This window comes from Ixodes scapularis, unplaced genomic scaffold, assembly GCF_016920785.2.
Source record: "Ixodes scapularis isolate PalLabHiFi unplaced genomic scaffold, ASM1692078v2 ptg000972l_1__unscaffolded, whole genome shotgun sequence".
Taxonomy (NCBI): Eukaryota; Metazoa; Arthropoda; class Arachnida; order Ixodida; family Ixodidae; genus Ixodes; species Ixodes scapularis.
Window position 1 is genome coordinate 386195 of NW_024610076.1, and position 15841 is coordinate 402035.

At 43.4% G+C, this 15841-nt stretch overlaps 1 protein-coding gene across 1 annotated transcript; it reads right to left on the minus strand.

The window, feature by feature from the left end:
• Positions 1–713: 713 nt before the first annotated feature.
• Positions 714–14711, minus strand: LOC120841566 (hydroxyacid oxidase 1-like). The gene is made up of 5 exons (XM_040501679.2): positions 14624–14711; positions 11600–11855; positions 8377–8531; positions 3149–3240; positions 714–962 (listed from the first exon to the last, which is right to left on the minus strand). The coding sequence occupies exons 1-5, from the start codon at positions 14694–14696 to the stop codon at positions 714–716; spliced, it is 825 nt and encodes a 274-aa protein (XP_040357613.2). The 5' UTR covers positions 14697–14711.
• Positions 14712–15841: the final 1130 nt, after the last annotated feature.

The following is a 15841-nucleotide window of genomic DNA, read 5'->3' on the forward strand; positions in this document are numbered from 1 at the left end:
CGTGAGGTAAGAATCCAGCCACCTCAGGAGACATTAATTGCCAAGTACTTGCTTCAGCTTATGTAATAACTTCCTATGCGAAACTCTATCGAGCGCCTTAGCTAAAACTAGAAAAATAGTGTAAACCTGACCGTCATTGTCGATGACTGAGGCAAAGTTGTGGATCGTGTGAAGAAGTTGAGTCACTGTCGAGTGTCCTCGTCAGAAACCGTGCTGTTCATCAACTAAGAACGTTTCTGATTCTAGGAAACTTATGATGTGCTTAAAAATAAAATTTTTGAGAACTTTGCTACACGTACTTAAAAGCGACACAGGTCTATAGTTGCAAACACTCTTTTTTTCGCCACTCTTATATATGGGCACTACCATAGCTACTTTCGGGTCTAGTGGTACCTCACCCTTTTTTAAACGGGAAAAGTAAATCCAAAAAAGAAACTTGGAACACCATTCAGCATACTTATGTAAACAAAGCATTAGGAATTTCGTCCGGGCTACACGACTTCCTAATCTCTAATGGCAAAAGACTGTCGTTTTGTGTTTGGTTGAATGCTAAAGACTCCTCGCCACAAGGTTTTGGTTAATAGTAAATAGGTTATTTTATAGAAAATAATATTCCGAGGCAAAAATGAAACACCGTCCTCATCAAACGAAAAAAAAGAAGCTAATCAACACTTGATAGATGGAGCAGTTTTTTACTGCGTCCTTATCGTAGTCTAAATTGAAGTGTCACTTTTATTGAGAGTACGAAAACGTTTGACCTTGGAATCATTGAGCTTATGAAGCAAAAAAATGCGACGTCTTACGTTGTACGCCAGCCCCCAGAGGGCTGGGCGTCCAATAAACACTGCCTTGGCTCCGAGAGCCAGCGCCTTGACCACGTCAGGGCCTCGACGGACTCCGCCGTCAAGGTAGATCTCGACTCGGCCACGGACTGCACTCACGATATCAGGGAGGGCTTCGATCTGCAAGCAGAGCGAGACAAGTGTGGTTGTCATAGTGAACAGTAATTGCGCTGCGTGTATGTTTAGACGGCGTGAAGTTAGTAAGTTAAAATTTCCAAATGGGCATCAGGCGTCTCCGTTGTAGATGAGAAATTTGAGCAGTGCAGTATCACATCAAGCCCAAAGTTTCTGGCGTGCATCACGCTTTAGTGATTGTGCACGGCCGCGCCAGGTACGGTGCTTATTCAAATTGAAACGGACAGGTGTGGAGAATTGATCCCTAGACCCTTGGGTTCAGCAGTACGAGCTTTCGTCCACCTGCAGCGAGCTTCGGTAGGTTAGCGCAATCGCCACCGATTTAAAAGAAGGGGAAGAAATTGTTAACTTGCATGAAACATACCGCATACCTTAAACACGCATCACATACAAGTCAATTAGTGTCTTTGTACGGAGCACTGAAGGGTAATATTCCTACGCAGCGAAAAGTTCAACAAAGGCGTTCGCAAGACGTTCAATTAACTCAAAACTGCGCAAATAATCTAACATTGGCTGCAATTTAATAATAAGCACCTATTGCATATGTGTAGCTTATTATATCACTTTCTTCTAATTTCTAACGTGTTAAATTTGTGTCCTTTCCCCAGTACGGCGAGTTCATAGAGGCAAGAATGTACAAGATGGTGATGCAGAGCACCAAAACGAAAATTGCCGACCAGCATTGCTTTCATAAAATGAAACTTTCTGCCTGGAAACGAACGAAAATTCCATCGACGACAACTGTTAAACGGTGTTTTGTGACGCTACCGTCACTGTGGTGGGCACGACATTCCAGAGATAAGCATGCGTCGACGATGATTATAGGATATAAAAATTGACTCAGGGTCATCTGCGATCTTGACTGTTTTTGATAAAAGACAAAATAGAGTTCCATTCAAGCAATCAGGAGTTGCCATGCTGCTCTTAATTATAACGCCTGTAGGTGAAGCGTGAATGAATGCATTAATCACATGCCGCACACCGGTGAAACCCCCTAGCTTGGCCCAAGTTTGGCATTCGTATGAACCTAACTGGGATCTAATGAGGTTCTTCTCTAAAAGTGTTAATTACGGCCAAAGAACTTTTTTTAGCCAGATAAACGGTGGAATGTCACATGTGGCTTTTGTGTTGATCGCCACATAATTGCCAAAATGCCAGATATACAAGCCAAACATATCATGTGACAACTCAAAACAACCAGCAATGAAACTGGATTCTGATATTTTCTCGGAAGTTATAGCCTGGAACATCCAGATGGCAGCTGAAAAACTGAAATGTAAAGCCCCATACTTGCATGCGTCTGACTATCTAGGCACAAAGTTGCCAGGCTACGTTTCTGAACAACCAAAGGTGAAGCCTAACTGTTGTGCTTCTGCAGCTTGTGCCCAATATATCTGAATTCTAACCAAAGAAAAGCATCAAGTTTGGTTATTGCCAAACACAAAACAAATTTCGGTCCAAAGAACTCAGCTACTTGGTACAATATTGAGATTGCTCCTGAATCCTCCAAAGCAAAAGGGCATTTTGCCAGCTTTTTTTTTAGAATATTAAAATTTCCAGACTACAGATATATATTCTGCAAAGATTTACACAGCGGGCACTGTTTTATTGCATGCCAACTTTTGTTTCCGTTGTAGAGGGACGCTATTTTGTGGCATCCGACGATGAATTCCCGCATTCCACACCATGCGTTTGTCGTGCGAGAACTCTTATGAAAGGGTCATATTGCTTATACACCATAGAAAAGACAGTCTGCAAACCCGAGTGACTGTAATATCTGTGATTCAAATGCCGCGTGCTAAATCTGCTCCTTGAACGCAATGCCATGCGGCAATCGCAGCACGGATCTCGCGGTGACTCGCATTTGAATCTGTATGCAGGCTCTTTTGTATGATGTATAAGCAGTGTGACCCCGACTTCTGTTCACCTCCAACTTGTAATAACTTTGATTTAAAAAAAACGTAATATCTGTCAAGATTTTTATTTAAACGTTGGTTTAAATGTCTCTTTGACAAGACCTAAATATGTCAAGCTCGGCACATTAGAATTTCCGTTGCTGCTGCGCCACTAAAACTCTCATCAACATCATTACCACTCCTACACTACAGACTCCTAAATAGCCAACAGCGAATTAAAAAAAAAACAGTCTATAAAAAGCGACCAAAACGTACTGTCGAAGGTAATCCATCCAGGAGTCTTCCTCCATGATTAGACACCAATATTGCTGAAACTCCGTAGTGAATGGCTTCCTCTGCATCTTCGGCTGTGTTAGATAAAAAGGTTTCTAATAAACAAAAACATTTAAAAGTAGTTCATAAGTAATCAATGCGTTCTGGAGGAGTACACTGAAAAAGTTTATCTGTAAATGGACTTATTTACATAAATGTTTTTATCTGACAATAAAAAGCGCCGGCGAAAAGCCAGATTAAAGACTTGAGCGTGTTGGAGATCTACATTGACTTAAAACGAAAGAAACACACAAGAGGACGAAAGAAACACACAAGAGGACAAAACATCGTCCTCTTGTGTGTGTGTTTTTTTTTTTCGTTTTAAGTCAATGAAAAGCCAGACATTGTCTGCCTTCTACTCTGTCCTCAGTGTGCAGAAATAAAGCGTGGACTTGGTGACTTCGCCATGGCAGGGACGCTAAACACGCGTCTTTTCTTCACACTTCAGGCTTTTCTGTGGCGTGTGGCAAGCGACACCGCGAACGACTACAACAACCCGGTGCTGATACAAGATACTGTCAGCGATGATGCGGCAAGTCACGGACAACGCCCCCCAGAGTACAGCTTTGAGGACGCCACCAATCATCGGAGTGTCCCTTCAACTACCTCGCCTATAAATTGGCGTAACGAACTTGTGCACTCCAGTGGACTTGGTGACTTCGCCATGGCAGGGACGCTAAACACGCGTCTTTTCTTCATACTTCAGGTTAGTCACCAGTACCCTGCAAAATGTTATCGTAGTGATGATCGTTGTTTGTTCCTGTCACCAAGTCCACGACACCTTGCTAGAAAAGTTGCCGGATTTTGTAGAGATTTGTTTTTATCGCTCTTGCTTTTGTCGGGGGATGTAGAGTCGAACCCTGGTCCCACTACTCAAGAAATACTTAACCAGCTCCTTGCTGGTCAAACGGAGATACAAAATAACATTAAGGAAATCAGGGAGAAACAAGGGAGTTTGGATATCTTCATAAAGGACGTATTGACTAGACTGGATAAGGTTGAAAAGGATGTGCTTTCGTTGCGCGGAACAGACGCCCAAACCGCTCCCCTTCCGCAGGCAATCGGTGAACTGAAGCGTTCAATCAAATTACAAGAAAATAGGCTTGTTGACTTAGAAGACCGGTCCAGAAGGAATAATCTTGTTATTTTTGGGCTGAATGAAACATCTGGAGAAACCGCGGCATCGCTTAGAAACCACGTCCTTACTGAAATCTTCCAGTCTACGTTGGGAGTGACAGTTCAAACTGTTGACCGGATGCATCGGCTTGGTCGGAAAGAAGGATTAAAGATAAGGCCGGTAATTTTGCACTTCAGGGACTACGAAAAAAAAATGACGGTGCTAAAAAACTGTAATCGATTGAAAGGAAGCAAGATTTCTGTCCAGCAGGACTTTTCAAAAGAAACGCTCAGGACAAGGAAGTTGCTATGGGAGAGCGCAATGCTTAACAAAAGAAATGGCGATAAGGTTTTTTTAGTACGTGACAGGCTCCATATAAATGGGGATATTTACTCTTGGGATGATATCAAACAGACACGCGTTCTACTTTCTACAAAAAGCGCGCCTGTGCCCGACCAGCCATGACGCCAGTCAAGAGAAGTGTTTCGCCTTGTGTCTTTCAACGCACGTAGTATTATGAATAAACTAACAGATTTTGAAACCATGCTACTTGACTTGGACCCTCACGTAACGCTGATAACTGAAACTTGGTTGCATTCAGGAATAGATGATAGTGAAATAATTCCGTCAACTCATAAAATATATCGGAACGACAGGCCGTCTCGAGGGGGTGGTGTTGCTATTGTCTTAAAAAGCTGATATAAAAGCATTTTTGCTGCCAGGCATACCCAACCACGAGAGTTTATGGTGCAAAATAGACTTTTATGGGAACAGTGTAGTCCTGGGTGTTGTTTACAGACCCCCTAATGCCAGTATAAAAATTATAGAAGATCTCTGTGATTACTTGGTTCGTTTTCGTAATGATCGTGTGCGGCTAATTTTAGCCGGCGATTTTAACTTGCCGCACATTGATTGGCCAAACATGAGACCAACAGGTTTGCAAAATCGGGATTCCGAACTGTTACTGGACTGTGCATTTTCGTGCGATCTAAATCAGATAGTCTCATCACCGACCAGAGTGGGTTCCACAACAGAGACTATGTTGGATTTAATTTTTGTTGGGCGCCTGATATCGGATTACACTGTGGATGTGCAAGACGGTCTGTCGGACCATAAGTTACTGTATTTCACGTCAAGCTTTGTAAAAACCAGTCATGAGAACGCAACACAAAAATGTGTGGTTAAAAATTACAACGCCGCCGATGATGTTAGTATATTGGACTATTTGGAAACTCATTTTGATTATTTTAGCCAAGAATGCGAGGTTGACACCTTGTGGACCATATTCAAAAATATTTGTAATCACTGCATCAACAGGTTCATCCCCGATAAAATAAAAAAATCACGACGAAATAATCCATGGATAACGAGGGAGATAATACAAGTAAAACGTAGGCTTCAGCGGAAAAGGCGGAACCACCCTCAGGAAAGTGCAGATATTTCCAACATGCAGCTAGAATTAAAAGAAAAAATCAGGATTGCGAAGGATACATTTTTTTCGGGCACTCTCGGCAACATTCTTAAAGAAGCACCCAGTAAGTTCTGGAAGTTCTTATCTGGGACAAAGAAAAAAGAAGTTGAGTGTATATCTGTAGACGGCTGCCAAGTAACTGATCCTAAAAAGATTGCGGTAGTGTTTAATCAGTACTTTCAGTCTGTTTTTAGTGTTCAGAGGCCAACGCCAGACAATGAAGCAAGTGGGTCATGCTCGATGATGGGGGAGCTCTGTTTGAGTCAGGAGGGTATCTTTAACCTTTTGCTTAATCTGGATATTAAAAAAGCAAGTGGACCAGATAACATACCGTCGGCATTTCTTAGGCGTTACGCCGAGTGGATGTCCCGTTACTTGTACATTATTTTTGACTTGTCATTGCGAAAAAGGACCCTTCCATCAGACTGGCGTTGTGCACGCGTTGTGCCGGTATTGAAAAGTGGGGATGCACAAAGTGTGTGTAATTACAGGCCAATATCTCTTACTTCCGTAAGCTGTAAAATGCTCGAGCATATTATTAGCAAACATATTACGGACTGTTTGGAAACCAATAATTTGCTCACCAGTGCACAGCATGGCTTTCGGCATGGGCTGTCGACGGTCACCCAACTGGTTACAGTATTCCACGATTTCGCGCTAGCAATTAATAAAAGAAAGCAGCTTGACGCCATTTTTTTAGATTTCGCAAAGGCGTTTGATAAAGTACCGCATAACAAACTCGTACAAAAACTCTACGCAATAGGAATGAGAAGCAGCCTAGTAGAATTTATTCATTCATATCTTACAAATCGCTCCCAATTTGTAGAAATTAACCACCACTCTTCAGGTCCCTTGCCGGTCACATCGGGCGTCCCGCAGGGGTCGGTTCTCGGACCCATTTTATTTCTTATTTATATAAATGACATTGTTGAAACTGTGGGTGAAGGGGTTAATATACGGCTTTTTGCTGATGATTGTGTGGTCTATAAAGAAATAGATTCCAGTGAAGATCAAATTAAACTGAACGGAACTCTTCAAAACATATTCCAGTGGTGCGAGGAGTGGCAAATGCCATTAAATTTGAATAAATGTACAGTGCTCCGAGTAACAAACAAAAAGACAGTAAAAACATTTCCTTACTCAATTGGCAGCGTTAGGCTTGGGGAATCAACGCAAGTAAAATACCTTGGTGTGACAATTACTAAAAACTTGAGTTGGGACGCTCACATTTCCAATGTGTGCTCCAATGCACTCAAGACCCTGTGGTCTCTAAAAAGAAAGCTACCGTTAGCCCCGCTCTCTGTTAAACTTAGCGCTTATAGAACATTAGTAAGGCCACATTTAGAGTACGCGTGCGTGCTTTGGGACCCATACACACAAAAGAACACCGAAGACCTAGAAAAAATTCAAAAACTAGCAGCAAGATTTGTTTGTAATAAATTCCGGCGATTAGACAGTCCATCACAAATGTTAGACACACTTCAATTAGATTCTCTTCATTTACGTCGAAAACACTTGAGACTTAGGTTGTTATATTTGTTTTACCATGGACACCTGAAGGTTGACGTTTCCCCCTACCTAACACCTGTTTTGCGTCGTGATACGCGATTCAATCACGGTAGATTGCTTGAACCATATCGCAGTAACAATAACACTTTCAAAAACTCGTTTTTTCCAAAAACAATAACCGATTGGAATGAGCTCCCTAAAGAGATCGTCGACAGCTCATCGCCGGATGACTTTCTTGAACATCTACGAGCTCCTCAAACCTGACAGTTTGATTTTTTTTTTTTTTTGCTATTTTTTGGTGTAGAGTGTTGTTTTATTGTATTGAAGTTTTCCCTTTTCATTATGTCCTGAACTATGTATTACACGTCCACCCCTGCCGGGGCCCTAGCGGGGCCTGCAGTATTGTTAAATAAATAAAATAAAAAAGCAGGTATACGAGGCTAATCCTGCCTTGCGAAATCAGATAGCATTTTTGACATCCCTAGCATCTAACAAGAGTCAGACTATAATAAAAGTATATTAATTATGAAAACTCTGAGCGGATTTACTGTTCCTAATTTACAAACAGCAGACTTAGTGAAATCCCTCGGGGCTTGTCTGCGACTGGCTTCTTCGGAGTGGATTACCTGCCACTGCACTCAAGAAACCATCTGTAAGTTCACTTTTCTACAAAGCTCCAAGGCTTCCAATAACGATGAACAATTACAAGGATCCTAGCGAATTACAAAGCTCAGAATACTAGGGGACAAAATCAAATGTTTTCTGTGATAGGACAAGGAGCGCAATGTTTCATTCCCGCCGCAAATTGCAATTTTTTAAATTTTTTGGTCGAATAAGATTTTGAACATTTTTGATTTGCTGGGATTGTTTGCATTTTTAGCCGTATTTGTCGGTCTTTGAGTTCTGCAAAAAAAGTAAACATATTTTTTTATTGGTTCATTCTCAATATTGCATCTATTTAGACATCCCAACTGGTGCACCTCTGTCATTTCGCCATCTCTAATTATGTTACCTGCCGTTCGGTGATTCATTCCTAATAACCGCCCGTGGACAGTTGTGCGCAGGACAACGAACCTGTACAAATTCCTTTGGCTACCACCGGTAGCTTCGTGATGCTTCTCAACCACGTGACGTCCGCCCAGGTGACGGAAGGATCGTGAAGGTCATCATAGCCCGCCACTTTTGGATTTGCGTCTTCGTGCCTGGAGATTCCCAAAAAGTTGCCGTGTCTGCGATAAAAGTAGAGTCGGTAAAGCGACGCTCCTGGACGTGTTTCCAGGTGAAATGCGGGTTATGAAACAAGCTAAGGCGTTCACGTGCTTGCGTTTGGTTGCAACCAAAGGCGTTACGCAGCCTTCTGCTGCGTAACGCCTTTGCGTAACGCATACTGGCACCCTCTATCGCGTAGCTCTTAAATACTTGCGATTTTCGTATATTTCTTAACAATTTGCGCGTTATCTTTTCCATGGGTTTAAAACAAATTTTCTATGGGTCGTACGTACATGAGATCTCGCAAATAAAACAAAAACCTTCAATATATAGTTAAATGCCGTTTCAGGGCTGCGTCATAGATGGTGGCAGTGGAACACTGTATTCTTTCATCGATAGGGACTAGAAGGCTGCCCAACGCAATCGGCTGCAACAAAACACAAGCGTAGGAACCAGCGTTTAAATGGCGTCGCGGTTTGCGTGTGGGATTAGCAGACAGCGTTTGACTCATCAGGGAATCGCTGCTCCTTGGTAGCCACGTGTAGCGTATAGTCATCATCTCAGTCATTCTACGTCCCATCTCGTTCACGCGTGTTTTCAATGTCCCAGCGCACTGGCGAATTTTGGCGCGACTTAGCGTTGATAAGTTTTTATGTCAACTGATCTAAGTTCACTTTGACGTAAGCTGACGGCAGTCGATGCCACAAAACAAATATACAATCCTAGGAGAGAAAGAGATGCCGGTGCGTAGCCCGCTGATAAAAGTGTTTTCTCGTTTTATTTTATTTCTTTTAGTGATGAAATGCCTGCAAACCACCAAAGTGTATTTTACTACGCCTGCTGTTCACGTTCACTAAATTTAAGAACGGACTTCTTTCAACATATGGCATCGTGAAACATCCAGCCAGATCAAGATTGTTTTAAATGCCGACGTTTCACAGCCAGTTTTTTTAGTTTAGTACGGTCTTTGCCTACCCCGGGTAAATTACTTACCCGTCCCATCCTTTACGTGCAAGAATTTATCTAGTTGTCTAAAGTAGCCTAGAAGAATTATCGCACTTTTGGGGAATGTGTGATATTTTATTTTTCGTACATGAGTTCTAACTCTTTATGCTTTGTACGGTCGCCGCAGTTCGTTTATAATGCCGTCCGCTTATCTTTGTATACCAATGACTCCTGCCTCGTGTTATCTCACACGGTTCTGTGGAATCAAATTTTATTTGCAGTGACCTATATCAAGTAAAGAGAACACAAGAAAAGCAGTGCGCTGCCAAGTTGTTTCACTGAAATTCATCTCTATATTTTTTAATGTGCAGAATGGAAGGCTGCGTACTGAAATGAAGCCTTCAAAGTAGACGTTATTCATCTCAAAACCCATTAACCTCTCTTAGTCGGGATCAGTCGCATGACGAGCTTGAAAAAGCATATCACTTGCCTGCACAATTTCACAAGAAGGCTCCCTGTGACGAAGTCTACACCTTGTGCAGCATTCGCCTACCCCTCACCGAGCTCGAAAACCAGGCAGGACGAACTTATCGTCTGGATCTATCATCATCGAGATATACGCCTTTTGCTCTCACATGAAGTCGAATTTGCTGAGCAGACTAAGTACTTTTTCGTCAAAGCTGGAAGGAGCTGAAAGAGCCACGTTTGTCCTGTGGGCGGAGCTTCAACCGCGCTGGTTTAGCTTCCAAATGAGTATAATATTGAACAACCCTAATCTGGTTTAATGAAACATAAAATTTTTCATGTTTACCGCTCTTAAACATATCTCAACCAACTTGCTCAGTTATGAGTTTGTTAACTATGAAGTTAAAACTAAAAGTTCACAAACGTTTCCACTCCGACAAACATGTCAAGAAATCTTTCACTACGATCCTGAAACTTCTGCGGATAATTCCGTATTGCAATGCGCAGAACCATGAACTGGGGAATTCAATATGTAGCGCAAAACTGCAGTCGTTTTAAACAATTTTTTTTAAAAGTTTAGGCAGCAAAAATGTTTTTTGAGTATTTTTCTTGTGCTGGTGGATAATAATTTGCTTAGGCACTGGGCCCTTGGTTGGTTTAGATATCACATCGCTTAAAATCTGTTAATTATTGCACCTATTGTGCAAGTTGAAGGATGATGTTGGTGATGCAAAACTAGAATTCAGCTCAGACTAGCGGTCAGCATAAAAGTTCTCCAACCGAAAAACAAAATGGCGTCCGAAACGACATTTTCCGTACTACCTCGTTCTCAAATTATTCCACAGGATTCAAATTCCGACATCTTTTTCAGTTCAAAGCAAAAACAAAAGACAAAAAAAACAACAACATAAGGTTAAAGGGAGTATCTGCATTCATGCCGTCTTTCGCATTAAAACAAAATCCCTATCTGCAATTTCCTACTTTAAAAGGAACCTTCTGATAGCCGCAAAGCGGCAGCCTACGTCTTGACTCCTTTTCAAGGCGCTGAAGAAGCCTCAACGAAACGTTCAGGACCCTAGACTCGGTGGACACCAAGTTTGGACAAAGTTTACAAAGCGCGGCGATTAAACGGGGGCGACGACGACGACGCGCTTTCGTCGCCGAAGCCCAATCGACGTGTTTCTTAAAGTTTCGGCTTCAACTTTATGTTTTACTAGTCCAGAGACCCAGGTGCGAATTTCGACTTGTTTTGTCTGGCGACGAAATCAAGTAAAATTTTAATGCATCATCTTTTTGTGTAGTTTAACTAGCTATGGACCTTTGCGTTAATTTCACTCTCAGTGGGGGCGACACAACGCGTTGATGGTGCCTATCAAGTAGCGTGACATGTGCAATGTCAATGCGTTTTTTTAATGTTCGATTTGCACGATTGACAAAGTCAATCAATCGCTGTGGATTTGCCTTATTAGTATGTGCGTGTGTGTTTTGATGTTTCTGAACATGGATTATCAAATTATTGTCAAATAAAGTATATAACCCGTTCCGCTAATGGATTGTCTTCCCATTGTGCGGTGATGCGTGCCTTTTAAGATGGGCAGGTTACTCTGTACATAAGTCTATACAGTTCTGTAAGTTTAAGAGGTGGTGGGCGCCACATAGTTTGAGGAGTTTTAAACACCTGAGGTGCTCCGGTATGCAGAAGTTCGACATCTTGGCAAAGTCAGGCGTCTTTCTCACGGGCATATCGACGGTGAGCACGATGGCGCGGTAGCCGGACCTCTCGGCGCGTTCCACGAGGTTCCTGGTGAACTCCCTGTCCATGAACAAGAACAGCTGGAACCAGCGGAGTCCCCCTGGAGCTCCTCGCTGCACGTCTTCGAGGCAGTCGTTGCTGAAGCTGCTCAGCGTCATGAGTGTTCTAGCAGCCTGGGCCGCTGCGACAAGAGGACGTAGGACAGTCAGTTGGCTTCAGCAGAAATCCTACTGTGATCTCCCAACAACTTTCCGCAAAAATGCTTAGGCTTTATTTTTCTCCGCATGTTTGGAGGGTTACAGAAACACTTCCTAGACAACAAAGCCGACGTAGTACCGACATTTCAGCGTCTTTTATTGGAGCAGCTACCGCTGGGCACAGAATGAGCACGCTTCGTTTAGTGCAGGGCCTCTAAACTTGTCAAACAGAAAGTCGGGGCCGAAGTTGACGAAGCTGACCGATTGGCCTTTTACGATGATGACTTCGCGCTTTTTTCGCCGACGTGCAATAGGCGGGCTCAGGGAACTTTCTGCTCCAACTTTGTGTTTGACGAGTTTGGGACCCAGGGCCCTAAACTCGTGAAACTCGAAGTTAGGGCCGAAGTTGAGGGAGCGCACCGATTGGACAATCACGACGATGACTTGGCGTTTTTGTCGCCAACATCCAATCGGCGCGCTCCGCGAACTTTCGGCCCGAACTTTGTGTTTCACGAGTTTAGGGCCCCAGGTGGTATGGGCACTTAACTTCGATGGACCGAGAAAGTTTGTACAAGTGGCGAAGCTGGAGAAGCGTCTTTTTTTTTTTTTTTTTTACAGTGGAGGTGGTCGAATATTGCTTCGGATCGACTATAGCGCAGTATCAACCGCAGCTTTGACACTTTTATGAGAACCGGTTATAAGAGCCTTCTTTTGCGAGTCGAAGGCTGGCAACGACGCTCTCCTATTCGATTCTAACCACTATACGCACATTTCTGCTATTGGGACACCCCTACTCCGTTTTACATTAGGTAGGATTATATAGCCAATACTACGATCCGACGAAACCCATCAAGCAGCGCAAAAAGGGAACCGTGATGACATTCGTCGTATTTGTGAGTTTGATCTCGCCGGCTACTCCAGTCCGGCACAAAAAAAAACAAAAAAAAAACACACACACACACACAAAAAACAACAACAAAAGAAACGAAGGGTTATGGATCAAACGCTGTGTAAAAAACCAACGAGTTCGGGGGCTTAGAGCGATAAACTGGCAGCTGAAAGTTACCTCCAACCGGCCGCCACCATGTTTCGCATTTTTAACCGCTAGACACGTGAGCTTATATTTTTGCGTCTAGATTTTAACGAAGTACGGATAACAGATAATTGCCTTTCGATCTTTAATAACGGTACCAACGAAATAAGTTATGTTTTTTTTGTTTGTTTTTTTAATTCAAATCATGCTTTTTTGACAAAACTCGGGCCCCTTCGCCATGCTTCTGCTAGGTGCCGTCAGCCGAGGTGCTGTATTTTGGGTTTTGAGCGGAGCTGGGAACTGGCCCCTGGGGCTAACAGCATCGAAAAATAGCTTATAACGTTTTTTACAGCGATAGCATAACAAATCTCCGCTAAGTTTTGCGTGAGGTCCTCGGAATTTGGTACGGTTACGTGTGTAGTGGTCAAAATTTTACAACATGGCGGCAGCCAGGGGGGGAGGGGGGGGGGGGGGGGGGTCACTTTTGCTTGGTGAACAGGACACCAGTTTATCGCTTAAGCCCATTTAACTTGTTGAGCGAAAAAGACAAACACGACGCGCGCCGTGATTTTCACTTTTGACGCTGCTATCTTGGCTCAAGCGAATCATAGCGTCGGTTGCGGTCACACTTAGAGTGAAATAAACCACAAAACTCTTTAGGGCTTCTCCTGAAAATCAAATCAGCGACTCTTCCTTTTGCGTGGCATTTCACATGCTGATACGCGTCAAAATCATTCTTGGCCTCATCGCTTGAGAAGATACCTACGGAGATTGAGGCAAAGGCAGCAAGAGTAATGTGAGGGTAATTGTCGAGTAGGTTGAAGGGGTGAGTGCCAGGCGCCCTTCGAGGGAAAGCTCGATTCATTTTTCCGACTTTCATGAATCAAATGTAGGGCGACGGACACTCTCAATTGTTGCCGCTGTTTCAAATAAGAAACCTACTCTCTTAGACCCTTGTGCTTTCGCAAATAGCCATGACGTCAACAAGTGAAGAGAGCCTTCTAAGAAAAGCTCGTGCCTCTACATTTCAGCACTACTCTCGGAGAGCCAATCATCGGAACTTACAGAAGCAGCTCGGCGAATTACGATGCCAAAACATATGATTAGACCAAAAACGCAGTCTGAGTTGTGACATTCAGCAATGCAAGCGTGACGTTTTGCATTGTCACACCTCAGAGTGCATTTTTTGGTCTAAATATATGTTTTGGCATCGTCGATCTCTGAAGTGCCTCCGTAAATTGCGGTGAATGGCTCTCCGAGTGTTGTGCGGAAAAGCAGACGCACGGGCTTTTGTTAGAGTGATAGAGCTCTCTAGTTAGGTAGTCAGCATTTAACAATTAGCATGGTACAATACGCGCGCCTGGGCAATCGCGTGACTGTACTAAAATAATATTGGGCCTTTGAGCAAAGCTACAGGCTATAAAAGATGCCTGGAAAATATTTTTGGTAGTATCTAAGTCACTGTTAACTTAAAAAAAAAAGTCATCGCGCGTCGCACGTGCAGGGGATTTAAAATTTAGATATCACTCCTTAGAAAGAATGAAATGATAATCGCGTGATGGCAAAAACCATTATAATTAACAAGGTTATAAGCTGCCTGTCAACTATATGTTTTGAGGCATTATAGTTTACATGAGTCTTTGAAGAAGAATAGCTCCTTACATCACCCACTACAGCGTGTGACTGAATCACTTAGCAGATGCCGTCTCTTTCACTCACCCTTCGCTACGGCGATTTCTCCGTCCGGATGTGCCAATTTTTGGAACGCCGTTGGAGAGATTCCTACCGGCATGGACAGCTTCTGGTCTCCCAGCAGGGTTACTTCTATCCTCCTTTCAGCTACATTGCGGAGTACTCTCGGCCGCAGGCGCAGCCTGTGTAAACATTCATAGAGCCTTGAAAACTGGTTTTGGCTAACGCGTTTGCATGCGACAGACAGCGCTGTAACCCGCTTGTAATAGCTTGGAGCGAGAGAGCACACTAGAGCGCTTGCAGCATCTGTGAGCTAACCTTGAAAGACTTCGTATGACTCAAAACTTTGATATACCGAAATTCCTGGTCTGGAAGTCGCACTCGCCTAAACGCTTCTTAAAAACAAAAGTTCCTACACAACTAAGTCGCACCTTAGTGTAAGTAGCACACAGGACTCGTGGGTCGATGCGAAGGATAGCGTGTGGAGTCACATCCGGCTGGGGACTTAAGGCCCGTTCACACGATGCATTTTTCTCGCGCATCTAGTGTCGCGAAACGTAGTTTCGCGAAATGGTTGCGCCGTCTGAACGAGTCCGAAAAGGACGCGCGCATCTGAAAAAGGTTGCGCGCACACCTCGCTTCTGGAGCGAGCTTTTGCTGAAACTTTGCCGAGTCCTGTCAATCACTCTGAGGGCGCCGCCAATGGCCGCTCAGAAACGCTCTCACGTGGCCTTTGAGGGAGGAGCGAGCTGTTTGAGAAGACCACTTCACTGCCGGTGTTGTAGCCGAGCCAAATCCGAAAAAAACGAAACCACGAACGATGGATACTGCCGGCGCTTTCGCAAGCACGTCAAGCACCACTGAAGGAAAAGTGAGTAGCATATCGCAAAAAAATCCAGCGATGGACGAAGACGTAATTGGTGATGATGATAATTCGCGTCTATTTTTAGTCATAATTAAGAAATAAAACCATGAGACAAGGAAACAAAAAGGGACGTACACAGTACCGTCTCGAAACCAGCACAGCGTACAGCTCTCATTTACTTCCACAACAGTCTTCTTCTTTGTCAACCTCCATCGAAATTATACATATTCAACAGTAAATAAAGTAAATGGCAGTAAGTGACAATTCAACAACTAGTAAATGACGATTTAAGAGTAAATTAAGTAAATGGAAGTAAATGACACCACGCTGAATGGCCAATTGTGATGATGATGATGTTGGCTTTAAACTGAAGCGCCACT